Genomic DNA, 27,241 nt, shown 5'->3' with positions numbered 1-27,241 from the left:
AACAGCAGCAGCAAGGCTGGGAGATGGCTCAGTTGGTAAAGTGCTTGCCATACAACCATGAGGACTTGAGTTCAACCCAGGTACCCCTTTAAAAAATAGTAATAGGGGGCTGGAGAGATGGCTCAGAGGTTAAGAGCACTGACTGCTCTCCCAGAGAACCTGGGTTCAATTCCCAGCAACCACATGGCAGCTCACAACTGTCTAACTCCAAGATCTGACACCCTCACACACATAGACATACACACAGGCAAAAACAACAATGCACATAAAATAAAATTAAAAATAATAGTAATCTGGGTTATAGTAACCCTAGTGTTAGAGTAGAGATGGGAGGGTCTCAGAGACTCACTGGCCAGCCAAACTAGTTTCATCATGAGCTCCAGACCAGTGAGAGACCCTGTCTCTAAAAACAAGGTTGGACAGCTGCTAAGGAATGACATCTTAGGTTGATCTCTGGTCACATGTTTGTGAGCACTCACATGTGAATCCACATTACATGTCTATACACACATGCACACACATGCATGCATACCAACACACACACACACACACACACACACACACACACACACACACACACACACACACACACACACAAGGAGGAAGAATAGGGAGAGAAGGAAGAGAATCAATCAAGGTCCCCGAAGTCCACAACATGGAAGAGGATTATTGGGAGAAATCGAAAAACTGAGTAACTTGGAAATACTGACTACAACTCCATCAAGTGACCCAGAACACTGGAGATGACTGAACCAATGGCATGGGTAATATTGGAAAATGAACCTGACTCTACTTACTCACATGCTGTGTGACAATTGACCTCACTGCTCTGTGCCTACGCTTTAGGCTGGTGTGGAGGAGACTTGCGATACAGATTTTACAAGTAGCAAATGTTGTTCTTGGGGGAAGAGAGCCCAGCTTGGTGGCTGTGGTGGCTCCTTTAGAGCCCTGGGCCATGGGAGAGGCTTCCTTCTAGGGAAACTAGAATTGGGGTATTGTCCTGTGCATCTGAAACTCTTTGTCTGCCATCTTCCTGCTTCTTGCTTACTCCAGCTCTGCTGGAGTAACCAGGGCTGGGAGCTGGCTGTTGTTTGTGTTACTGTAACTTCCCACCCTGCCTGGCTCTGTAACCTGGGCCCATTCACACCTCCGCAATCATCCCGCAAGGCATTGATGGTGTCTCTGACACAGATTCCCCCCCACTGGGTCCAGGCTCGAGTTGGTGGCCTAATAACCTGAAAACATGACTGACAGTTGTTAATCCCATCCTCTGAGGTACACTGTGGCTTTTCTGTCCTCAGCTCTGTACATGTCTTTGTCAGATTGTATCCTCACCTAAAACAGTCTCTCTGGCACCCTACCTTCTCAGCCTGGCACCCACAGGCTACCACACTGTGATATCATCAGAAAAACCCATGTGTGTAGTATGGGGTCAGGAGGGACAAAGGCGCCCGAGAGAACGTTTTCAACCAGATACTGCACACCGCAATAAGCACCCTAGTCCTCCCGCAGCACACCCATTGGCCTGCTCGCCACCCGCTAAGTCCCCCTTCCTTGCTGTGTCCTATGCCCTACCTCCTCCTGCTCTGTGACTCCTCTCTAGAGCCTGGACCCACACAGGCTCGCCTCCAAGCATCCTTGTTGGGGTGTCACCAGTGCTCACTCTTTCCCCAAGCTCCCACACTGGGTTGGCAACCCACTTGGAGCACTCACAGAACATATATGAAGTCTGCTTGACTCTGTGTCTTTAAGCCTCAGTATCTCTACTTATAAGACAGACAGAGTAACATCTAGTGGTCTGTGAGGTTGACGAAATAGTATATCAACCAGCTTGAACTAAACGCTGGGGACATTATCCCCTCACATGCAGCTTTTTAATCTCTGTATCCTTAACACAAACAGTGCCCATGACTGGTGACAAAGGCTTTGTTGAGGAGATGGCTTGTGTGTGGAATGATTGAATCTGTAAACAGAATGTGAAGCAATATTTGCTATTTTCCCATGGCAGTCAGGGGGTGGGGACCAGGAAGATTCTGGAAGAAACTAATCTTTATTGTCTACCTATCACACATCAATGCTCAAAAGACATAAGGAAAGATTGCTGTAGAATGAGGAAGAGGCTAGTGATAAGTCAGTGGGCCAGTCTCCTGCAAAGGATATGAAGAATGTGTGACTTTGACAGAATCCTCCATACCTAGAAAGAGGGGTCATGCTTGCTTGCTGGCTACCCAGATGCCCCCAGGCCTCCCGGTCCTGATCTTAGGTTTTGAAACGCTTGAGGACGGGATGCCTGGGTAGTTAGGGTAGGGACAACGCCCAGCTCCAAGGGTCGTGTGTCAACTGCTCAGCTGAGAACTTGACTTTGGGGAATCAAAGGCTGCAGGTGGGCTGGGCTAGAAGGAGTGCTTGACTCCTTCCCTGTACAGGCTAGCTGGGGGCTCTCCAAGCCCAGTTTTCCCAGCAGTCTCTGTGCCCTGCAGGAGTGAAGTCTGGGCTGCTTTCCTCCTGTAACCTGAAGCTTTTCTTTCTTGTCTTTGCCCTCCCTGGCCCCGCTAAGTCTTCCTGGTTGTTACTCCTCCTGCTGTCCCTCCTCCTTATTCTCACCTCCTGACTCCAAAAATACTCTGATTGCCAGGGTGGGTCAATGGTTAACACTCAGCTGACTTTATATAAGCTGCCCGGAGCCACCTGCTGTTCACAGCCTCTTCAGTCCTTCTGTTTCGTGACTCCTGGAGGCAGCTGCTCTGGCAGCCTCAGCCCCGACTGGCTGGTCCACACTATGGCCACCTGCTGGCAAGGCCTATGGGCCTATCGCTTCTACCTGATTGTGGTCTTTCTGCCCATTTTCCTGTTGCCTCTGCCACTCATTGTCCGAACTAAGGTAAGGACTTTGTGGGTCTCACTCAGCAAAGGTAACTCTAGGGGTGGCAAGGGAGAGATCAATGGAGCCAAAGTGGGGCATCCTTAGGATTTCCTCTTCACTCCCCCCCCCATCTTCCTGGGAGCCAAGGGTGGTTTCTACAGGGCATCCAGCACCCAGTTCCTGTGCAAACTGCTTGGGTACAGTGGAGCCACTGGTTTGAGGACGGAAGCAGTTGCATAAAGGAAAAGCAGGCACAGACAAATGAGTTTCCCTGACTACTGTGTGTCCACTCAGCCCTGAGCGCATTGCCAGCCAGGGACAGGAAGAAGCAAGAGTGCAGCCAGCTTTTGAGAGAGACAGTAGGCGAAAGTGGGCCTCAGGCAGTTGTGCCTTCCCAGGTAGAAACAGAATAAGTAACTGATCTATAATCTCCCGGGTGGGCCACTGAGGAAGACCCCTTTCTGGGCCACAGTCAGAACACAAGGTCCCCGCCTTCTTCTCCATTCCAAGAAGTTATACTATACTCTTGCTCTTATTCATTTGAACCCCTGCCTCCTCTCCTGGCTGCACTGTGCACCAAGGAACCCTGTTTCCCATCCGATGAGGCAGATCCTACTTTTTTACAAACAGTGAATGTAGCTCAATTATGCCAGGTCCTGGGACAAAACTCAGCTCTGTGGAGCTTGGGTCCTATGCTCTCCTGTGTTCCTCTATAAGAAAATGAATATTAAATAACAAATCTTCAATTAGTCTGGGAGCCTGGGGATGTAGCTCAGTGGTAAGGCCTGCCACGTGCAATACCCGGGGTTTGATACTTAGCACCACCAAAACTAACAAAAATCCATGAATTTTACTGAAATTGTCCCAGGGCTTTGGGAAGGAAGCCCCAAGAGGATCTCATACCTTAACTTTGCAATCTAGCTGCCTTTGCAAATGGATTGGAAAGAGCAGAGCGGGAGGTGTGGCCCTGTCTCTAAGACTGATAGTGAATCTTGGCACTGGACCATCCCACGCCCCCTGGACTACCCAATGAGCCACTGCTTGTTGCTGAAGATAGAGAAATCAAGAAAGGCCCTTTGGTTTGGTTATTTCTGAGGGAGGAGGCCCAGGATATGGCCCCTAACACATGCCTAGCAAGAAAGCATGGCTGATTTCTGAGATGACCTTCTCAGGTCCAAACCAGTGGCGTCTCTATGCTGGGATCCTATCAGACAGATTCCAGACAGGCTGGAACACGTGTGACACCACCGCCACCATCCTGGGAGAAGCACACATAGCGCAGAAAGAGTCACTGTTTTGCCCCGGGTCACATGGTGGGGAAAGCCTGAGTTGGCATGGGAAGCTGTACCTCTTGGTGGGAACGCAATGTGTCAGGAACTCCTGCCTCTGCTTACCCTCTCCTGACTCAATCAACTCTCCTGAGGGGCCAGGCCCACCTCCGGGCCTTGGGTTCCCACCCCACACAGGAATTCTATTCCTGTATGATCAATTTCGCCTTCCCTGCTCAACCGAGCCCATGAGCGTATAAACAAGCTATTGTGTTTCTCATGTCGAACAAACAAAACCCTTTCCTTCAGCTCACATTCACTCCTTCTCTGTGCCTGCCTTCCTTCTCAATACCTATCCCTCAGAGTGTGCTGTATGCATACACACAATGTGCTTTCTCTCATCATCTCTGACTCTGCTATCCAAATTCCCATCAGCTTCCAGAGGCCCAACCCAAGGAAGGCCCACTCTCCCCTTCCTCAATCCTGCAGCAGGACTTGTCCCAGCTGGCCACACCCTCTTTGCCATGTTGTCTTCACTTGACTTTGGTGACATCTAGTTCTGCCTTCCCGCCATACCATTCCCGGGTTCCTTCTCCATCAGACTGGGCAGGTTTCCCAGCATCCCTCCGCTGCCCCCCCACACCCCTCCCAACTCCTGACCAGGTAATTGTATGCTGTCTCATGATCTGAAATCATCTCTCCAGCCGGGTGTGGTAGTGCCCACCTCTAATCTCAGCCTTCAGGAGGCTGAAGCAGCAGGATCATGAGCTCAGAACCGGCCTCAAAAACAAAACAAGAACCCCACCCGCCACTCCCCAAGTGCCTCTATGCCCACAAGTCCTCCGTCTAGGATCCTACTCCAAACCTCTACAATTGTATTAGCCAGCTAACTTGGGTACTTGGTCCACATAAATACTTCTCTGTATGAAGCCCATGTTCTCCCCATCAGACCGCCGTCTCCAGAAAACTCTTCCCACAGTCTTGCTGAGAAATGTTTCAAACTACCTCCATCCGACGAAAGCATGATTCAGGTCATTCTGGATGGTTCCTCGTCTGCTCACGCACCAGCAGGCCCTGTGCACACACTGTCCCCTCAACACACTACTATGAAAAATGCCAGTAAACTCACTCTAAGTTGAGACTTTTATAAACGGAAAATGCACTGAGTGTACCCACTGCTACCCTCCCGCTAACCACGGCCGTGCAATGCAGCTCAGGGCAAGGCCTGGCTTGCTGCTCTTCCTTACTTTGTCCAGGAGCTGTGACTTGCTACCACCGCCCCTTATCACCTTAGATGATCTTACCTCAAGTCACCAGCCTAGGGAAAGAACAGTATGCCACCTTTGCACCTTCCCAAAATCATGAAACCACAGGCGGAACTGTCAGAAGTTGGGGACATCGGTATTCGGAATGGCATCAACCCCCACCTAGGCAATCCTGTCTACCCTGTCTTTTCTCTCCTGTCCCTGCCTTCCTGACATTACTTTCCACCCTATTGTCAGGGGGATGCCCAAGACCTACTGCCAGTCCCGTATCACCTTCCATTAAACTTAGAAATCAATTTGTACTTAAGATGCCCAAGTCCCCGCCGAGTCGCTACACCAGCAGACCAGTCACTCAGACTCCATCCCTGCACCCACTTCTGCTGCTGAGGGCTTCTCTCTGCTCTTGTTTGGGCTCTTCTCCTCCCAGATGCTCTTCCCCTTCTTTACAGTTCCACTTAAATCTGTTTCCGAAGCCCTCTGTCCCACTGGTCACTCTGGCATTTTATTTACAGAGAAGTCCCTGTTTAAACGAACTTGTCTGGGGCTGGGGGTGTGACTCAGTGGATAGAGAGTGCTTGCCTAACAGACACGAAGTCCTGGGTTTGGTCGCTAGCACTGCAGAAACTGCTCATAGTGGCACACTCCTGTAGTCATGGCATCAGGGAAGTGGAGGCAGGAGGGTCAGGAGTTCAGGGTCACCCTTAGCTACACAATGAGTTTGAAGCTAGCCTGGAATATATGAGATCCTGTCTAAAAAATGTATATTCGTTTACTTTCTTCCTATTTTTTGAGGCAGGGACTTTGGCTTACTCTCTGCAGACTCCCATGACCAGGTGGGTCACAGACGCCCAGAAAATACTTGTTGGATGGATAAATGAAGGATGTGGGCAAAGGGGGAACATGTCCTGAATTCCTATTGTGTCTTCTTTCTGTAATTAGCCCCAAACTTAAGCCTAGCCTCCTAGCTCTGGCCCCTGACATGGCATGGAGAGCCCCCACTGAAGCTCAGCCCTCTGTGATAAAATAGCTAACATTTATTGGCTGTGTTTTATGTGCTCGGCATCAAGCCAAGCACCTCGAAGCCTTAGCTCACTTGTTTCTCATGGAGGCCTCTGCTCAACTGTGATGTTACTGCTAGTGTCTCCATTCCATAGACATGTAAACCAAGGCCCAGAGCGATGATGTAACTTGTTTTCAATGCCATCTGGAAAAAAGAAAAAAAAAAAAAAACAAGAGGAGGCAGCGATCTGGTCTTGGGGTCTCTGCCTGATGCTGTCTGGAGAGGCAAGGAGGCTCCATTACAGCCCTTCTCAAGCCATTCTCATTCATGACCACCCAGCCAAGCGTTCCACGTTCCTTCTGTCACCACTGTTTGGGACACCCTTGCTTTCTCCCTGGGGCAACTGAGCAAAAATGCAGATGTCCTGTCCCCAGTCTAGTTAGGGTCCAGAGGAGCAGACAGGTGTTTGTAGCAGCAGGCTGAAGCGCTCAGACTGAGTACCCTGAAGGGCAGATGAAACCAGAGCTGCCAGGGGCTCACCGAGGGCAGGCAGTCGGAAGCATGGGGCCAGCATGGGGCCAGCACTAGCCAGTGTGTGAAATGAATGATCATCAACCTCTTGAACTGCTGTCCCCTTTGACAGCTGACAGGGCATACAGTGTGGCATCTGCCAGCCCTACAGGCAGAAGCACCACTCACTGTATGGCGGAAACCTGGTACCCACGCATCTCTTCCCATATGGGTGGACTCTTACTCAGTCCTGAGTGGCAGGTGCCATTTATGTGTTCTGGAGAGAGGATGTGGGGGCGTTGTCATTCCTTTATGGATGATGGGGGACACACAAAAATGTGTACTGCCCAAGCTGTGGAAGCAGTATGGCAGGTATTGCTATATATGACCTAGGGAGGAGCTGCCCCCAGTCCAGGGCTCAAGTAGGGCCTCCCAGGGAGTGGACAGTTACCCTAAGAGCAGAGTGGCAGTAAGAGCCAGCCCAACCCAGCTCTGGGCGAGGAATTGTCCAGGCAGAACCTGCAGCAGGTGCAAAGGGCCAATGCAGGGGTGAGCTTGGCAAGCTGGTGGGACAAATAACAGCGTTGAGCTAGGGCTGTGCCATTACAACTTTGTGACCATGGAGTTCACAAGGGAGGGGAGAGGGCAGCCTATGGTCACCCGGTGAGTCTGGGGAAGGAGTGTCAACTCTATACTCCAGGCAATAAGGGGTCAATAGCACGCTCACACCTCTGTAAATGTCAGTCAAAAATTCGAATGCCTCTTGGAACCCAAAAAGATAGTGGGGTCATGTTGGTCAGAGACCAGTTGAGATGAACATGTTTATGCTAAGAATGGCTGAGAGCAGCATTTCTTAATTGTGGGCACAGGACACAGTCCTGAGCACTGTAGAACTGGCAATAAGCATCCTCAGGTCAAGCTCAAGGCCAAAGGCCGAAGACATCTGTACAAGGAGTTTAGACCGTCTATCTTGTGAGAAAGCAGGGTGCAGAGAATAAAGCATGACTTTTGGAGCCTGTAGTTAGCAGAGGGTACACATCAGAGCATGTGTAGAGTATACACTAGCCCACATGCACAGACCTTCTGATCACCAAGGCTAAGAGGTTGACACAACAGCCAGCATCAGGATGTCCCATCTCCAGGGCTCCCCATGCTTCCTGTCTGCTGCTGGCTCCTGGAGAGCACAGCAGGCCTTGGGCCCTGTCTGGACGTCCCACTTTCCCACAAATGCTCAGACGGGCTGTTGGCCCCACCAGGGCCTCAGATGCTCCTGTCTATGAAACAAGGGGCTGTGTCTTATCACACAGCCCCAAGTGATAAGCTGTGGTCCCCAGGAGCAGCAGAGAGTAGCACCTGGGATATATGGAGATAGGTTTCATCTGGAAGGAAGATCAAAAGGGGAGTCACCCTCCCAAAGCCAGGAGGTCCCTGAAATAGAGATAGACAGTACTGTGACGTAGACTTTGCCCCTGGCAAAGCCTGGCCTGGCTCATCAGCACCCCGAGGAGCATCGTGGGAAAGAGGTAGAGTCTTCAGTGGTAAAACCTGGTTACAGTCAGATGGAGGCCCCTGGGCCTCTGTGAGGACTAAATTCGAAGAGGGCTATGGGACTGCCAGTTCGTGTCACTGAGCTTGTCCACTCTTCAGCAGACACAGCAGACCTGGTTGCAGGCACAAACCATGATGTCAGGAGTTGTTGTCCCTGTTTAAAGTCCTGTGGCACTGTGAATCCACTGTTTCAGCCTAATGTGCCGGGCGTCCCAGTTACTTGGCAGACTGAGGCAGGAGCATTATTTGAGCCTAGGAGTTCAAGGCCATCTTGGGTAATATAGTGAGACCTGAACAAGGAGAAAGGAGTAGAGAGAGAGAAAGAGAGAGAGAGAGAGAGAGAGAGAGAGAGAGAGAGAGATCTGACAAAGGTATAGCTGTATTTAAGATTTTGCCAAGTGATTGACTAAAACTTTGTGTCATGAATAGTTGGAATGTGGCTGATCAGGAATTACAGAATTATCTTTGGTTCCCTTAGTGGCCATTTGATTCCTGCCTCAGTATCTGACCTGTTATCTTCCCGATGGCCAGGTAAAATGGAATGGACTGCTAAATTTAGCAATCCTAGTAGCTCACACATGGAACAACAGACTTTTTTTTTCCGAGACAGGGTTTCTCTGTGGCTTTGGAGGCTGTCCTGGAACTCACTTTGTAGACCAGAGATCTGTCTGCCTCTGCCTCCCAAGTGCTGGGATTAAAGGTGTGCGCCACCACTGCCCGGTAGAACCACAGACTCTTGTTTTGGTGAAAGAGCTTTGTTTTAGAAAGTAGGGGGTGGGACAGAGAGAGAAGACAGGTACTGTCTCTCCCTTGGTCCTCAGAAGGTAGTGTGAAAAAGACATTCCCAAAAGGAACCAAGTAAATGGCACTCGCCCAAATGAGAACAAAGGCTGCAGCCACCATCGCTGTGCTTGGCAGAGCTTCAAAGGCTGGCAGGGACACACGAGGCTTTTGAGTGGATGGTAGCTTCAGGTGTCCCTAATGGAGGCTGCTGGCATGGGGAGGGTCTAGGTGAGGGGCACACAGTGCCGTTGTTTGGTAGGGTGATACTCAGCTGTCCCCAGCTGTCTGGAGTTGGAAGCTGGACAGGAAAAGGACACACTCCTGCTGCCAGTTAAAGGAGCTGGGGTAGGAGCCAGGTGGATCACAGACCCTGGGAAGAATCCTCATAGCTGAACTGGCCATTGTCCTCTTTGTGATTTTTATCTCTTCAGTCATCAAAGGTACTGGGAAATTAACACCTGCCAGTTATTCCTAGGAAACAGCACACACAAACACAGTTTCTCTCTTCATTTCAGGATAGTTGATTTTCTTCATGGTTCTGTGTTGTTTTACTTTGTGCATTTTAAAAGCCAAGTCTGAGGAAATGCAAGGCTTCTTCAGGCTGTGAAGGGTCCTGGTTCCCACTTGGGTTAAGAAGCCCTCAGGTTCCCGTACGTGCATGCAAACGCTGTCAGACACCCGCCGTGGAACTCGTGATGTGGCCCTCCTTTCCCTCCTCCTTTCCTGCCTCATCTTCTTTTTCTTCTTGGGCTGAGACAGGGCCCAGAATCTCCGGTGTGCTAAGCACAGACTCCACTGACAAACTTCACCCAGCCTTTGTGCAGTTACTTAATTAAAACCCCAGGCTGGCGCTCCGCTCTCCCAACGTCAGTCCTCCAAAGGCCTCTGGCTTTCATGGTCCTGACTCCTAGATAAAGTTCTAGCTCTCTCTCGAGGCAGACAGGATTCTTTTGGAGTCTTCAGGAGCCTGACCTTTCTGTCTCATCTCAACCCCTCTGTAGTTACTCTCCCCCACACCCCTGTTACCCACCAAATGAACTCCTACACATGCCTTAGCACCCACTCAGCATCTCCTCCTTAGAAGTCCTCTTCAATCTAGCAGTAGGGGACTCAGGAAAGGGCACCTCCCCTCGGCCCCCCTCTTCTGGACTCTTCTGGTCTCCCCTTTGCAGCAGTGCTTGGCAGGTTGCCACCCAAATGTCTCAGCTTGCTCCAAGCTCCAAGAATGCCCGGTACACCCTGCCAGCGGCATCCCTATTTTCTGGAGTTCAGGGCCAGTGGAAATAGTCTGCTGTAGGCCTACTGTCTCCACTCCAGGTTAACCTTCAATCACCAGGAGGGACGGGCTGGGGCACCTTTGAGACTGTGGACATTTGCTCCTGCCTCAGAGCCATGATCTGTGCTATGTCTGTGCCCTTGCCCTTCCCTGCCTGTGCTATTCCCCAGGGTCCTCAGGGTCCCTGGCTTCTCTGGAACCCTCATTTCCTTGTGTGCCTCATTTTCCCACCAGGTTCTCTAGAAGTCCAGCGCTGCTCTAAAGAACCCTGCCCGCCGTGCACAGGTTCATCCCATTTCCACACATCCACACCTGCTGTCCACCTCCTCCCTGCCCTATCCCCACCAGGAAAACGCTTATTTTATTCCTATAAAGGAGACACATGCACACATGGCTGGAAATGATTCAAGGTGTTCGGTGTTGTTTAGGGTAAAAAAAATCCAATGCAGGGCGGTGGTGGCGCGTGCCTTTAATCCCAGCACTCAGGAGGCAGAGGCAGGTGGATCTTTGTGAGTTCAGGGCCCAGCTGGACCGACAGCCTCCAAAACAATACAGAAAAACTCTGTCTCGTAAAAACCAAAAAAAAAAAAAAAATCCAAGAGCGGCTAAGTGACTTGTTCAAAGAATCACAGTGGTAAAGCTGGGTCTGGGCACTTAGGTTCGCTAAATAGATGTGTTCTTTTCACTGGGAAAGCAGTAAGCTTCCCACTGTGGGCCTGGAGGCTGCTCTAAGCAGCTTAGTCTCTCTGTCCACTGCTGACTCTGCAGGCCAGACCACCTTGCCAGTCCACACAGACTCCCTGATGGCCAAGCTGGGCATGAATCCTGTCTTTTGAGGCTGCGTGTTTGTTTGTTCTTTTAGTAGAAACAGACTTGGACAGTTTGTGGTTGGATAACAAAGATTAATAGTCATTTATTTCATAAAACTAAATGTTGCCGGGCAAGGTGGTACACGTGTGTGATCCCAGCACCTGGGAGGCAGAGACCAAGAGATCCCATCATGACCCATAGAGTGAGCCTAGGACTCAAAAAGATGGGGAGAGGCTCCCTTGAAAAAGGAATGCCCAGCTAAGATCTAGGAATGAACTGATGTCATCGAGGCAAAATGGGAAAGAAAAGCAAGTCCAAAGAGAGGAACTTCTGCAAAGGTCTTTATGACCAGAGGACAGAGGACTTGGGGGAACCGAGGGAGACCAAAGTCTGGCCAACTGAAGCAGAGTCATTGAGATCAGAGTGTTGCCTGTAAGGCATCCAGACCCAGGTATGGGACTCAGAGGTCGAGAACTCGGGCTAGCATGACCCCAGCACTGAACGCACTGAACCTCCTAAACAACAAAAAAAAATCATTACTAGACAAGAATAAATTGCCTTAGTGTTACACTGAGGACCCAGAACTGGGAGCAGCTCCTCTTTTGGCCCGAGACGGGGTACAAAACAACTCTGCTGCTTCCTGAGCCCTGGGCCCACAGGTAACCCTGGCATAGGCTCTGCCTTCCCTCCAAATGGGAATTGTGTCCCTGGGATCTGTGCCACATAGTGGCCCTAAGGGCCCGCCAGAGGCCACATGTAAGTCACTGGGGCTTCATGTCAGGGCTGCCAGCCCACATTCACGGTTCTCAGCTGTGAGGCAATGAGCCCTACTGTGGCTTGGAATCCCTGGATTCCACACTCCTAGAGCTAGGGATGCTGACGTGGAATCAGACCTGTTGTGGAGCGGAGGAAAAAGTCCCGCCAGTGCCACTAGCAGTGCCCAAAGGATGGCACTGAACCTCACAGAACCCTGGCAGTACCCCAGCTCCAAGCTGCACCCTCCCGCCTTCGACAAGTGCATCAAGGCACCATCAGGCCTCCCTCACTTCTATTTTTCCCAGAATATTTCTTGCAAAGGAAAGCAATTAAGAATCCTGGTTTCCAGGAAAATCCCATTGCAGTTTAAAAATATGTGTTTCCTTGTTGGCGCCTTAGAGAAGCACATGGCACAGAAACCACCACTGTCGTTTCTGAACAGTGACGGTGTAAACAGTAGGCTGAGATGGACTAGGGGGTAACTGCTATTGTGATCGGGCACCCAGTGTCTGATAGTTACAATCCAGTATTTGTAGCAGAGCCAGGCCAGCAGCACATTCCTATAGTCCCAGCTACTCGGGAAGCTGAAGTGAGAGGGTCATTTGAGTCCCAGAGTTTGAGGCTAGCTCAGACCACTTAGTGAGACCTTGTATCTAAAGCAAAATATCTGTAACAAAGTAACCAAAAATAATGACAACTGAGAGCTGGGGAGACACAGCTCCGTGAGTAAAGGGATTGCTGAATAAGCCTGAGTCTGATCCTCAGTGCCTGACTTTAAAAACGAGTTCAGTGGTACACCCCTGTGATCCCAAGCCCTGTGATCCCAACAACACCTGTGATCCCAAGCCCTGTGATCCCAAGCCCTGTGATTCCCAACAACACCTGTGATCCCAACTGTGTGGAGCTGGAGACGGGATCTCTGAGGCTTGGTGGCTGGCTAGCCTAACTGAGTCAGCAAGACCCATGTTCAGTGAGAGACCTGTCTCAAAAACTAAGGTAGAGAACAATTGAGGAAGACATCCAATCTCACACACACACACACACACACACACACACAAAGTGAACAAACAGTACAGATGAGCCTCAGGATCATAAACCCGTTTTCCTATTTTTGTTTTTTTGAAACAGGATTTCTCTGTATAACCCTGGCTATTCTGAAACACTGTGTAGACCAGGCTGGCTTCAAACTCACAGAGACCTGTCTCTGCTTCCCGAGTGCTGGGATTAAAGGCATGTGCCACCACTGGCAATAAACCTGTTTTTAAGTTGAAACACTTCTAAGATAAAGCAGACAATTGCTTCACCTACCTCGGACATGCTCAGAACACTTCATTTGTCTACTTAGACAAATTCATCAAACATAAAGCCTACCTCTTTTTTTTTTTTTTTTTTTGGTTTTTCGAGACAGGGTTTCTCTGTATTGTTTTGGAGGCTGTCCTGGAACTCATTCTGTAGACCAGGCTGGCCTCGAATTCACAGAGATCTGCCTGCCTCTGCCTGGGATTAAAGGCTTGTGCCACCAACACCCGGCTTAAATCCTACCTTTTTGTTGTCAGATTTTGAGTTATTTTCTATGTATGTGTTTGTTTATCTATTGTGTATATGCATGCATGTGGAGGTCAGAGAACAACTTGTGGGAATTGGTTCTCTCTTTCCACTGTGTGGATTCCAGGTTTTGAACGCAGGTCATCAGGCTTGTCGGCAAGTGTCTTCCACTGGGCCATCTTTCTGGCCCTGCTTTTTGCTTGTTTGTTTTGTTTTTGTTTTTTGCTTTGAGTAAAGGTCTCATGTAGCCCAGGCTTACGAAGAACTCCCTATGTAGCTGAGTATGGCCTTGATATCCTAACCCTTCTGGCTACCATGCAGGAATTAGGCTTATACACAGGCGCCACCATACTGGCACGAAGCCCCCTTTCTAGTAAAGTGTTGAATGTCTCTTTTAATCAATTGAACACTGAATCCAAAGTGAAAGACAGAGTGGTCATACACTGAGAACAAAGTATGGCATGATATGGAAAGCTGTGGTAAGATGTGTTGGTATGGGAATGTGTGGTAAAGTATGATAGCCAATTATGGTAAGGTGTTAAGGTGTGGTAAGGCATGGTAAGGTGTGATAAGGCATGGTAAACAAGGTGAGGTAAAGTACAATGAGGTATGGCAAAATATGGTAAGGTGTGGCAAGGTCTTGTAAGCTATGGTAAAACATGGTGAGGTGTGGCAAAATATGGTAAAATGAGGTGATGTATGGTAAGATGTGGTAAGAGATGGCAAGGTGTGGCAAAATATGATAAGATATAGTAAGATGTGGCAAGGTATGGTGATGTCTGGAAATGTATGGTAAGGTGTTGTAAGCTATGGTACGGTTTGACAGTTCATGACAAGGCGTGGTAAGGTATAATAATGTGTACTAAGGTATGGTTTCTAGAGAATACTTACTAGTTTGAATATCATGGTGTAGAAGACTCATAATGGAACTATCTGTGAACCAGAACAATCTGTGCTGACTTGGCTGGTTATGCTCATAATCTTGACAAGATGCTCCCGAAGAGATAGCATAGTTCTTCCATCTAAGTTCATGGGTCCCTGGGACTTCACGTCCCAGCTGAGAACCATAATCCAGGAAGAACAATCTAGCAAGGTTCACTATGCTCTGGCAGACTGCTAGGCAGGTGTAACGGGGACACAGGGCTGAGGCCAGCAGGGGCTTTGAGATGCACTGGAGGAGCTAGACATAGCCATCCAGGGTGAGGGTGGGAGCCATGTGCTCAGCTCTCCAGGCAACACGGCGACAGTGTGATCATGAGGTCTCAAAAATGAAGCCCCTTACTTGTGTGTGGTGGCATACACCGGAAGACCCCGGCAGGAGGATGGCATGAACCCCAGAGTTTGCCTCAGTCTCCCAAATGCTGAGATTACAGGCATGAGTCACCATACTGGGTGAGGGCTTGGGGAATAGTTCGATTTTGGTAAAATTCTTACCACATAACCATGAGGACACAAATTTGATCCCTAACACCCACATAAAAATCCAGGCATTGTGGCACATTCTGGTAACTGGAGTGCCAAATGGAAGTGCGATCCTGGGGCTCACTCGATAGCCTGCCTAGGTTGCAGGTAAGCTGCAGGCCAGTGAGAAAATCTGACTCAAAAAATAAGGTAGATGGTTCCTGAGGAACAGCACTTCATGTGGACCTCTAGCCTTCACACACACACACACACACACACACACACACACACACACACACACACACACACACACACAAAACCCCTTCATGAATTCAGGCAACAGGAGGTGGCAGGCCCTAGGAAGACGGTTGTTTGGCTTCAGGACTCCAGTTTCTGCTGTCACCTCTCCAGTCACAAGGAGTCTGAGCTCTTGCAAAGGGAAAGAATTGAGCACAGTGGAAGATAAAATCCAGGGTTCAAGAGCCCATGGGCCTGGTTTGCCTACTTACTATTTGTGTGACTTTGACATGTTGACCTAATTAATTTGCATCTTTCTGCTTTTTTCTTTCTTGTTGTTTTTGTTTGTTTGTCTTTTGTTTTTTTGTGACAGGGTTTCTCTGTGTAGCCCTGGCTGTCCTAGAACTCACTTTGAGATCAGGCTGGCCTTGAACTCAGAGATCCTCCTGCCTCAGCCTTCTGAGTGTTGGGATTAAGGGTGTGCACCATCACCACCCGGCTGCATCTTTCTCTTTTCACCTGTGAACTGGGGAGATCATTTGGGACCTCAAGGAACAACTGAATGTTACTGAAAAGCTATCAAAACCCACAGGTCATGGGGCTTGGCAGAGAGACGCCTTGGGATGTTCAGCAGGGTAATCTTCTGGAATCAGTGGTGTTGACCCCTAACCTCCTTCTGTCTCTGGCCAGACAGTTCTAGGGTTGGAGGCACGAGGATCCAGAGCGAATGGCCTGCCCTTAGTCCGAGGGGTGGCTAAGCAGGGCAAGTACAGAGAAGCAAGAAAAAACTGGCATCAGCAGAAAGCTGCTGGTCGAGGAAAGAGGTGGATCTCTGGTCAAGGGTCATGGGGGCCCTACCCCTGAGCTAATGAGTTCAGGTTCAGGGCTAGAAGGGGTAGAGGTTGAGTGTATTCAATCAATTCCTGGTATCACTAAATAAACCAGAGCTTTCCCAGAGACGGCCAAGACCGTGGTACACAGTGCAGTTCCAAGAGCACCTTCCAGTGTATTTCCAAGGGTGTGTTCTCTGGAGCCCTTGGCCTTATGCAATCCTGCCACTCATTCCCAACTGCCTGTCCTAACTCAGCCACTCCTTAGCTCTCCTGAGACCTTGAGCAAGCCACTTGCTTTCTGGGCACATCCATAAAGTGAGACCACCACACCCATCTTAATGGTACTTATGTTTTCAACACATAAGTCCTAAAAGTTGCTCAATAACAGCTTCCTCTTCTCTCCTGCCTCTCCTCCTCACTTTCCAAGAAACTCCCAGCATCAGAGTAGCAAGGCTACCGGTGCTAAGGGTGAGCCTAGCAGTGAAAGGATAAGGTAAACATTTGGATGGATGAGAGAGGAGGGTCTGAGCGCACAGTCTATAAACCTCCCCTGCTGGTCCTTCCTTAGCGAACAGTCCCTGCCCAGTGGCCTCCCTCTGGCCAATCATTCCCTGGCCCCGGGAGAGGCTCTTCCAAGGAAGCTGGACCCCTAATGTCTTGGACCCATGTCTGGCCTCTGCCTAGCCTAGGCTTAAGGTCAGGATCTGTGGGCCTAAAGAAGGAAAGGTGGGGATTTCTGGTACCCAATGTCTGTGCCTCAGAGTCACCCCAAACTCCGGGCACAGTGCATGAATGGGAGAAGCTCACTGTAAAAGTGAACTGTGCCTTGGTGTGTGTGCCGAGTAACCCAAGCAGATCTTCTGCCTCCCAAAACTCCAGGGGATTCCTTCCCTTGGTCGACATTAGTCTCAAAACTGAGGCTCCAAGGATCCAGATGCCATCAAGCCAACCCTATCCTGGGATAGAGCTCAGGGGCAGAAGGCTTGCCTAGCATGGACAAGGCCCCCACCCAAGAACTACTAAGTAAAGAAACAAACATGAGTTGAAGAGGACCCAGGCCGTAGGAAGGATGTCTCACCCCCCTGCCCCCCCCTGCAACCTTTCTCTCAGCTACCTCCCCTGGGCTCCTGGAGTCTTCTTGAGCTAGGTGAGGCCTATTATAATGCCCACGCCCCAAGGTCAAAGACAAGAGGAGGGTGCTTTGTTTTTTGTTTGGGATGGGGTCTCATTGGTGGAGCGCACAGCTTTAATCCCAGCTTTTAGGAGGCAGGTGGATCTCTGTGAGTTTAAGCCAGCCTAGTCTACACAGTGAGCTTTGGGCTAGCCAGTGCTACACAGTGAGACTCTATTTCAAAACAAACAAACAACAACAAAAATGAATGAACCCAAGCTTGAGTTAGTATCTCATGTCTAGTCCAGGCTGTCCTCAAACTTGCTGTGTAGCCAAGAATGAGTTTGAACTCCTGAACACCTTGCCTCTACCTCCTGAATGCTGGGGTTACAGGCTATGTGATGCTTGGGATTATACATAATGGACTACGCAAGCTAGAATACTCTACCAACTGAACCATATCCCTAGCTCTTCTTTGTTTACTTCTATTTTGAGATGGGAACTTTGGACTTGGGAATCAAGCATTCACAGACTCTCCTCGTGCTGGTACAAATGGCCTGGTTTCTCTGGAGGGCAGAAGAGAATTTAACTGTACCTTCTAAGCCCTCTCTCTGCTTCTCTGCCCACAGGAAGCTTACTGTGCTTACTCCATCATCCTCATGGCCCTGTTGTGGTGTACCGAGGCCCTGCCCCTGTCTGTCACTGCCCTATTCCCCATCATCCTCTTCCCCCTGATGGGTATCATGGATGCCTCCGAGGTGAGTACCCCATCCACAGCAGGAAAGGCTACAGGGAAGGGAGGATCTTCCCCAGAGCCTTGGAATCAAGGGAGCCACTTCCCAAGGTCCTAGAAGAAGGGCGTGGGAGAGGATTAGCTAGGAGGCAGAGAGTATCCTAGAAAGTGCAGCTGTTGTGAGAGTTCGTTCACAGTAGGAGGGATGAGCCTTGCCAGAGAGATGCAGGGCCTGCGATGAAAGCCAACTGAAGAGTCCCCCAACAGCTGGTCCTGCTAGCACATCGCTGCAAGCCTGGCACTAGGAGGCAGAGATGGGAGGATCTTAAGTTCAAGATCAACCTGGGCTACCTAGGTAGACCCTGTCAAAAGCAAACAAAAAGAAACTGTCACCTGTCTCCATATCCACATAGCCAAAGTAAGGGTTTTATTTTTCTAAGACACCCTTTGGATGTCAAGATCCAGGATGCTCAATTCTCTTACATAAGATATGTAGTGTTTTCATAGAGCCTCACAACCCTCCTTGTGATACCCACTAAGACACCCACATAGTTGCTATAATGTATTGTTTAGAAATAGGGCTGAGGAGGTAGCTCAGCAGATAAAGGCACTTGCTGCCTAGCCTCACACTGTGAGTTCAGTGCTGGGACCTGTCTAGAAAGAGACCAAGTCCTGCAAGCTGTCTTCTGATATCCACACTCTAGCCATGGTACATGTACACACACACACACACACACACACACACACACACAATAAATAAGTAAATGTAAAACAAATTTTAAAGAAAATAATGTAGAGGGAAGCCTGTACACATTCAGTATAGATGAAATTTCTGCCTGAGTATTTTCTCATCCATGAATGCAGACCCCACATACAAAAGTCTGACAAAGGGCTGGATATATATATATATATATATGTGTGTGTGTGTGTGTGTGTGTGTGTGTGTGTGTGTTATGTATGTACCGTCAGAGATCAGAAGAGAACATTGGGTCCCCTGGAACTGGGGTTAAGGATGGTTGTAAGCTGTGGTGTTGGTACTGAGAACTGAACTGAGGACCTCTTGAAGAGCAGCGAATAATCTTAACCACTGAGCCATCTCTCCAGCCCCCTGACTATATACTTCTTTTTTCTGTTTGTTTTACAAGACAGGGTTTCTCTGTGGCTTTGGAGGCTGTCCTGGAACTAGCTCTTGTAGACCAGGCTGGTCTCGAACTCACAATGATCCGCCTGCCTCTGCCTCCCCAACTATATACTTCTAATTTAATGGTTCTTAAGTTTGAACTGCACCAGACCCACCTGGACTGAGGTGCAAAGCAGACAGATGGGCCTACCTCTGGCTCAGATGGAGACAAAAAGGGTCTTATCGCTATCCCATCCCCCTTTCTCCTTTCCTTCCTCTTCCCCCTTCTGTCCCCCCACAGTTCTTTCTCTTCTTTTTCTCTTCCTCCTCCCCATCTTCTTCCTTCTATCGTTCCTCTTCCTCCTCCTTCATTTTAACACTGGGTCTTGCTGTGGAGCCCAGGCTGGCCTAGGATTCACAACCTTCCATTTGGTTCTGAGGTCCCAGGGGAACTGCAGTTGGTGAGGATGTCATGAAGGTTCCCCATAAGCTTGGGGGCATCAGGGGGAGACCCCAGAGTCTCAAATACATCCCCACTCTCCAGGTCTGCATAGAGTACTTCAAGGACACCAACATACTGTTCATTGGGGGACTGATGGTGGCCATCGCTGTGGAGCAATGGAACCTGCACAAACGCATCGCCCTCCGAGTGCTCCTTATCGTTGGAGTGCGACCTGCCCTGTGAGTTCACGTGACCCACGGTGGGAGAAACATATGGGCACCCCATGTCTGAACGGAAGCTGGAATGGCTGTTTCTGTCTGTTTGCGTCTAGGCTGCTTCTGGGTTTCATGTTGGTCACCGCCTTCCTCTCCATGTGGATTAGCAACACGGCCACCACAGCCATGATGTTGCCCATTGGGCATGCCGTCCTGGAACAGCTTCAGAAGGATGTAGAGGAAGGCAATGATAACCCTGCCTTTGAACTCCAGGAAGCAAGTCCCCAGAAGGAGGTGGCCAAAGTCGGTAAGGGTCATGAAGCAGACCCTGCCCCCAGACATGGCTGCCATTCCCAAAGGCTCACAGGCAAAGAGACAGGCCAGTGACCAACCCATCCAAGTCCTCCTCAGGCTTTCCTAGGTTTACAATGCCAGTGGAGTCTGCCAAGATACCTAAGGCGGTAAAGGTGCCTGCCACCAAGCTTAAAGACCTGAGTTTGATCCCAATGGAAGGAGAGAACTGACCCCTGCAAGTTGTCCTCTGACTTCGATATGTGCGCTGCAGTGCACGCACCTGTGTGTGTGTGTGTGTGCGTGCATATGTGTAATAATAATAATAATTTTCTCCAACATATTAAATGGCAAGATCCATGGGCTATGTAGCTCAAGGGTTCCACACTTGCCTAGCATGTGTGAGGCCGTGGATCCCATCCTCAGCACCACAGACTAGTAGTAACAACAACAATAAACACTGACCGCAGGACTAAGCATCCTGTGCTACCACAGCCATGAGTTTGGTGAGAAGTGAGCTGAAGTCTGGGGAGCAGGAAATACTCTGGGCTTCATCCCTCCTGCTTAGTCTAGGTAACTCCTCTGCTTCTCTGTGCCTCAGTTTCCCAAGAGAAGCTGGGCTAGGTTGTGTCTGAGAACACACCCCCAATCCAAAGCTCCAAAGAATGCTGCAATCTGGGCACAGTCTCTGCCCCTCTGGCAGCTCAAGTTCAGCCATTCACCACCAAGGGGCCCTGGAGGCCAAAGGACGCAGCCAAGACTCCTGCGGTTGGCCTTGCACCTGTCCCCACGTGCTTTCCCTTGTTCGCAGATAACGGACAGGCGGTGTCGGGTTCTCCAGAGCCCAGGACACAGAAGACCCAGGAGCACCACCGTTTCAGCCAGGGCCTGAGCTTGTGCATTTGTTACTCAGCCAGCATTGGGGGCATCGCCACCCTCACGGGCACCACCCCCAACCTGGTGCTCCAAGGCCAGGTCAACTCGTGAGTGCCAGAGGTGGGGTGGGGGGCATGATGAATGGGGAGTTGAGCTCTTGCTGAGGGGGAAATGGGACAATGTCACACAACAGCCATGTTCCCTTCTTCAGGCTCTTCCCCCAAAATGGCAATGTGGTGAACTTTGCCTCCTGGTTTGGTTTCGCCTTCCCCACCATGATCATCTTGCTGCTGTTGGCTTGGATATGGTTGCAGGTCCTCTTCCTGGGTTTCAAGTAAGTGGTGCCATAGGTAAGAAAAGCCCAGCTTCCTGCCTGTACCCATGGGAGCCAAACAAGGTGGGGGACCAGGCCAAGAGCCCTCTCCCTCTTCCTCTCTAAGTGCTTGACCTCCCATGCGAGGGAATGGGCAAGCTGAGTCTGGAGAAACAGTGAATTCTGGGAGTGAAATCATGTGTGCATGCGTGTGTGCGTGTTCATATGCATGGACAAGTGCATATGCACATGTTTATATTAGTGAGTATGAAGACTAGAGGCTGGCATTAACTGTCTTCCTCAATCATTGTCCCCCTTAACTTTTTGAGACAGGGTCTCCCAAAGAACTCTGAGCTCACCCAGGTTACAGTGGCTATCCAAGGAGCCCAGGTGTCCTTTGGTTTCTGCATCGCCAGTGCCGGTTTTTTATGTGCAAGCGCTGGGGCCTGAACTCAGATCTTGATACTTTACACAGCAAGCATCTTGCTGACTTAACCATCTCTGCAGTCTTGAAAACCACATCTCCTGATGCTCCACCCCCCCACCCCTGCCCCGCCAGTCTGGCACCTTCTCGTAATGCTCCTTGGTCCTGAGATGAGCACGTGGGAATTCCACATGGAGAACAGTCTGTTAGAGAAGCATTTGAGTGATCCTTCTGTTTTTCTGTCCATGTACTGGATACTGGGACTCCTGGGCCTTGGACAAAGTCCCTATCCTTGCCATTCTCCATCTGATGGGGATGATCCAGTGGGAGCCATAAGAGAGGGGAGCACAAGGAGTGGGCATCCCAGGAAGTTCCTGGACATGAAATCTCTGTGGATTCTAGCAGGATTGATAGCTAGCCAGGTGTAGAAGGGGAGGAAGGCATCCAGGCAGGAGAGGCATGAAAGCACAGAGGCCACAAAGACCTGGGTGTGTCTGGAAACCCTGCTTCTAGGAGGCTGAAGTACAAGAGGCTGTCAGGAAGCAATCACAGAGGATTTTGTGAGTCACATAGAGTTGGGACTTTGTCCTCGAGGCCAAGATGGGTAGTAAATTTCGTCCTACATGCAACCCTGAGTGACTCCTCATTCCAGTTTGGAGACCTATGTTGAGAAGTATTAGGTATCCAGGCATGATGGTACATACTTGTCAACTCAGTACCTGGAGAGCTGAAACAGGAGGATCATGAGTTCAAGGCCAGCCTAGGTTACATAAAGTCCTGCCTTTAAAAACTAAAGTGAAGTAAAATAGTCAGGGAGCCTGCTAAGGCTCTGCTGAACGCAGGTCTGAAATCAATCAGTGATGTCAACTGGCCACACAGACCAGAGTGGTGATCTGGGTATTACTGGGTGTGAGCCATTGTTCATCCGTCCTTTCCAGGCAGAGGGGAGCCACAGCAAGTTGTCAGGCTGTACTTTGAACAAATCTCTTGGGAAGGTGCAAGGAGGCTAGGTTGGGAGATGATGGGAGGCAAAACAGTAATTGATGAAGTCAGCAGTGTTGGATACTGTGAGGAGCCAGAGATGTGTGAAGCGTGGTCTTTGCCCTGAAAAACTCACAGACCAGCAGGTGATAAGATTTACCCAAGTGTAAAGCTAAATGCCAGTACCAGCACAAGGAGGGGGGTAAAGCCCTCTGAACAGCTGCCAGGGATACCCAGGGGTAGGCACGAGGGAAGGGAACAGTTCCTTCGATGTTAATGGAAAGGGGAGCTCAGAATGAAGACCTGAAGGACACTCAGGGCCCGGGTCACCCTTCTCACTATGGGCAGAAAGGGTTCAACACGAGACCCTTCAAAGGAAGGGTGACAATGATCAAGGCAGAAAAATGGAGCTTTCTTGTTGAAGAAAAACCACAATCTCAAGCTAGGCATGGTGGTGCACACCTTTATAATTCCAGCCACCGGAGGCTGAGGCAGGAGGATCAGGAGATGGAGACCAGCTTGGGCTAAAAACAAAGAAAGGATTAGAAATGTAACAATAGAGAGTTTACTTAGTATGCATGGAACCTAAATTTGGTTCCTGGCCCCACATATTCTGAGCATGATAATGTATGCCTGGAATTCAGGGTCAGCCTGGGCTATACCAGACTCTGTCTGGTTGTGTGTGTGGGAATACCATGATGTCCCTCTAGGGTTTTGCCCCATGCCTGGCACAGACACTTCACACACTGTCCCTGCTTCTGCCTGCAGCTTCCGGAAGAACTTTGGCTTTGGGGAAGGAGGAGAAGAGCAAAAGCAGGCAGCTGTTCATGTCATCAAGACCCAGCACAAGCTGCTGGGTCCCATGAGTTTTGCAGAAAAGGTTGTCACTGTCCTCTTTATTGTTCTGGTGGTGCTCTGGTTCACCAGAGAGCCAGGCTTCTTCCCAGGCTGGGGTGACACACTTTTTGCCAACGAAAATGGGCAAAGGTGAGACCTGCCAGGGGGCAGGAGACTGCTCGGGACTCTGCACTAGAAAGCAAGGAAAGGAAGGGGTTGAGGAAGGGACAGGATGTCTCTCTTGGGGCCTCTCACCAGGCATGTTGATGGTAGGGATCTTTCTCTTTCCCCTACTCAACCTTCCCTTCTAACCTTCCCACAGCATGGCATCAGATGGGACAGTGTCCATCTTCATCAGCTTGATTATGTTCATCATGCCCTCCAAGATTCCAGGACTAACTCAAAACCCAAGTAAGCACCTGGCCTGGGGCTGGGAAGGGTCTCCGGGGGCCTCTGCCTACAGGTATATAGCCTACTGCCTTCTACCACATCTGGCAGGAGCTAGTGAAGCCTAAAGGGGTTGGGGTGACCTGCCAAGGACACATGGACTTTAGTTGGGGTACTACAGGGATTGAGACTGAGGGACTCCCTTCTACCTGGTTTACTAGGAACCCATTTGATAGTAACTCACTCACGAAAGCCTCAAGTGGAGGGGAGGGAAGGTCTATTGACTTTTGGTGACCACCCTTGTCTGCTTGGGGAGTAGAAAAACCAGGGAAGCTGAAGGCTCCTCCTGCCATCCTCACCTGGAAGACAGTGAACGATAAGATGCCTTGGAATATCGTGATCTTGCTGGGTGGGGGCTTTGCCCTGGCCAAAGGCAGTGAGGTGAGAGCCTGTCTGAGGGAAACCCTGGGATAGCCCCACATCAGTCTTGGGTACCTTTCCCCAGCTGGGTTCTTGAAGCCCAAAGAAGAGTAGGCGTTTCTCAGCTTAATGAAGTACCATATGAAACCTCCAGGGGGCGCCAGCCTTCCAGGAATTGGAGTGCCTTTCCATTCAAAAGATCTGAAATTCCGGATACTGCAACTCTGGACCTCTGGGTCCCGACTGAGCTGAGCTAAGGGTTGATGTAGGAGATTCCTGGGTCTATGCTTAGTATACCCACAGACTGCAAGACACTTTGCCTGGTGTCGGGGAGACAGGAACTTAGCTCAGGGCACAGCATTAGCACCAAGTCCCACAGCCTGGCATGACAGTGGGCAGGACAGACTGGGAGCTCTGCCTACCCTGGGAATTGCCCATTTTCCCAGTAGCTTCTTCCCAGCCTCTTCGAAAGCACTGGAGAGGTCTCAGGTGATTCAAGAGCTTCAAGAGAGTCAGGGAAGCAAGGCATTCACGCCCACAAATGGCCAGGTTTCCCACTAGAACCTCCCCGCCTCATCCCACTGGTTCCAAGTAGCCCCACGGTTCTAGCTGGGTACGGCCTTCCTTCAGAATTGTCTGACTTGAAGGCCTTGGAGGTGTGGGCAGGACCAGGACCTGGGGACCCCAGGCTGTTCTGCCTCATCTATATTGCCTCCTTCTGCCGTCAGGAATCTGGTTTGTCTGAGTGGCTGGGAGACAAACTGACCCCGCTGCAGCACATACCGCCAGCAGCCACGGCAATCATCCTCTGCCTGCTGGTCGCCATCTTCACAGAGTGCACCAGTAACGTGGCCACCACTACGCTCTTCCTGCCCATCCTGGCCTCCATGGTAAGCAGACACCGCAGCTTCAGCCCTCCTGCCTCTTCTCTAACCTCCCCTCCTGCCTGGAGAGACACCTCCCCCAAGCTTCCCCCTTTTCCAGATGTTGAACTCTTGGGTCCCAAGGCCTTCTGGCCCCTGAGTCACCTGTCCCAAGTGACATCACTCTTTGAGTATCCCAGTGGGGCTGGCTGGAGGCCTCACCCACCTCCCCACCCCATCCCTGTTCTGGTCATTCCAGAAGTGATGGGGATAAAATTGCTCCCTGGAGCGTCCCCAGCCCCTTCCTCCTCAGGCGTGTCCCCACAGCCTTTGATGACACCTCCCGAGCCCCTTTGAGATCGGTTTTATGGGCCCCTCCCCTCACTACACCCCACAGGGCAGGGCAGCACATTCATCGCCTCCAAGAGGTCAAGGGGCCCTCTCCAGGTCACCCGGAGCACTCTGCCCAGGAATTGGGTTCATGGCCAGAGGGGGGAGGGGCGGCGCAGCCCTCCACAGTGAAGCAGCGGAGCTGGTGCTGGCCTCCCCACCGAGCCCACTGTCCTCCTCCAGGCGCAGGCCATCTGCCTTCACCCGCTCTATGTCATGCTCCCCTGCACGCTGGCTGCCTCCTTGGCTTTCATGCTGCCCGTGGCCACCCCACCCAACGCCATTGTCTTCTCCTTTGGAGGCCTCAGAGTGTCCGATATGGTGAGTGGCAAGCAGGTCGGAATGCCTCAGCCCTCTCCTTGACCTGTCTCTCCGTATCAAGGGACCATAAGGTAGCTGAGGGACACCAAGGTTCCCAGAGAAGAACTGGCCCTGGGGGTAGGGGACAGCAGGAGCTCTGACATCTTTATGCTCTACATTTCCCGGTCACAAATAAAGGGAGGGGACATTCAGAAGTTGCGGGTGCTGCATCCCCACTTACTGAAACGGCCTAAGAGAAAACGGGGCTGAGAGCCCCAAAAGGAACCCCCACTTTCCGTGTTAAGATGGGCGGTCAAATAAGTGACAAACACTGCAGTTTAGACTGAAGGCAGGACTTGCTAAGGAGGGCTTTGCTGATGGGAGGAGTGTGCCTGTGATTCACATCGGCTTGCCTTACCCTAGGCCCGTACTGGATTCCTGCTCAATATCGTCGGGGTGCTGGCTATCACACTGTCCATCAACAGCTGGAGTATCCCTATCTTCAACCTGGACACATTCCCCTCCTGGGCCCACTCCAACATAAGCCAATGCCTTCTCAGCCCGCCCAATTCCACCGTAGCAGGCCTCTAGACTAGAATACAAACCTAGCTCTGCTGGGGAAAGCCCACCGGTGCCACTCCTCAGAGCCAGGAGAGGGCGCCCCAAACGCCAAGCCTCGGGCCAGTGTTGGAAAGTCGGCCGGGCGCATGTGCAATCGTGTATTCCTGTGTCTGCAAAGATTGTGTGTATGCTATCTCTCTGGGTACAGAGGACAATGCCCGTGTTTCCATGTGCTGTGCGCGGACGCGCGCGTATGGTGTGGCCTAAGTGGTTTTATGCATGGTGACAGCGCCTGGGTGGTTTTATGCATGGTGACAGCACCCGCCTTCTGTCTCCCAGCTAGGCCTCCAGACCTCTTTGCACTGTATTTATTGAAAATATGGACTGGTGGCGCCTGGGAGCGGGAACTCCAAGGTTCATTAAAAGCTTCTTCAGTAGAGTCCTGGTGATTTTCCCGGCGCTCAGGGCCTGGAAGCAGAGGTCGCGCACCCCTGCCAGGCCGTTTGGAGTGGGCGCAGCCACCCAGCAAAGCTGCAGTGACTTCACCAGCGGCTAATTGGGAGCTGCCAGTCTCTGCGTGCCTTTGGGAAAACCGGCCTCTCCGTTCCCAGAGCACTCCCTGGACATTTACATAAAACCCTCTGCCACTGCCAATTCCTCACCGACCCTTCCTCCAGCTGGAAAAACCGGTCCCACTAGAACAGAGGAGACAGGCTGACCCATGCCTGGTGCTCTGAAAGATGGACCCTCGTCCAAAATGGCAGCTCACAGGAAGATAGATAAGACACATAGATAGGCACATAGAACAGGCTCAAACCGGCTGTGGCCTCCAGAGTCCAGAGCCAGACAGTATATATCGATCTGCCCCTTACCCATCCCACT

The 27,241-nt window shown here is 50.7% G+C and overlaps 1 protein-coding gene across 1 annotated transcript; it reads left to right on the top strand.

The window, feature by feature from the left end:
* Positions 1-2,676: 2,676 nt before the first annotated feature.
* Slc13a2 (solute carrier family 13 member 2) lies at positions 2,677-26,796 on the top strand. The gene is made up of 12 exons (XM_005077009.4): positions 2,677-2,881; positions 17,836-17,964; positions 19,604-19,740; positions 19,833-20,023; positions 20,819-20,990; positions 21,095-21,217; positions 23,370-23,588; positions 23,761-23,849; positions 24,145-24,266; positions 24,974-25,135; positions 25,682-25,819; positions 26,222-26,796. Exons 1-12 carry the CDS (start codon positions 2,780-2,782, stop codon positions 26,387-26,389), a joined length of 1,752 nt encoding a protein of 583 aa, XP_005077066.1. The 5' UTR covers positions 2,677-2,779; the 3' UTR covers positions 26,390-26,796.
* Positions 26,797-27,241: the final 445 nt, after the last annotated feature.

Source organism: Mesocricetus auratus, unplaced genomic scaffold (genome assembly GCF_017639785.1).
Source record: "Mesocricetus auratus isolate SY011 unplaced genomic scaffold, BCM_Maur_2.0 Super-Scaffold_100007, whole genome shotgun sequence".
Classification (NCBI taxonomy): domain Eukaryota; kingdom Metazoa; phylum Chordata; class Mammalia; order Rodentia; family Cricetidae; genus Mesocricetus; species Mesocricetus auratus.
Note: the sequence above shows the minus strand (reverse complement) of the source record. Positions and strands in the feature narration are given on the sequence as shown.

Excerpts from the sequence above, each read along its gene's own strand:
- Slc13a2 (XM_005077009.4), top strand. The coding sequence starts at position 2,780 with ATGGCCACCTGCTGGCAAGGCCTATGGGCCTATCGCTTCTACCTGATT. Across the intron at positions 17,965-19,603 it reads GTATCATGGATGCCTCCGAG|GTCTGCATAGAGTACTTCAA; the intron begins GTGAGTACCCCA and ends CCCACTCTCCAG. Across the intron at positions 19,741-19,832 it reads GTTGGAGTGCGACCTGCCCT|GCTGCTTCTGGGTTTCATGT; the intron begins GTGAGTTCACGT and ends GTTTGCGTCTAG.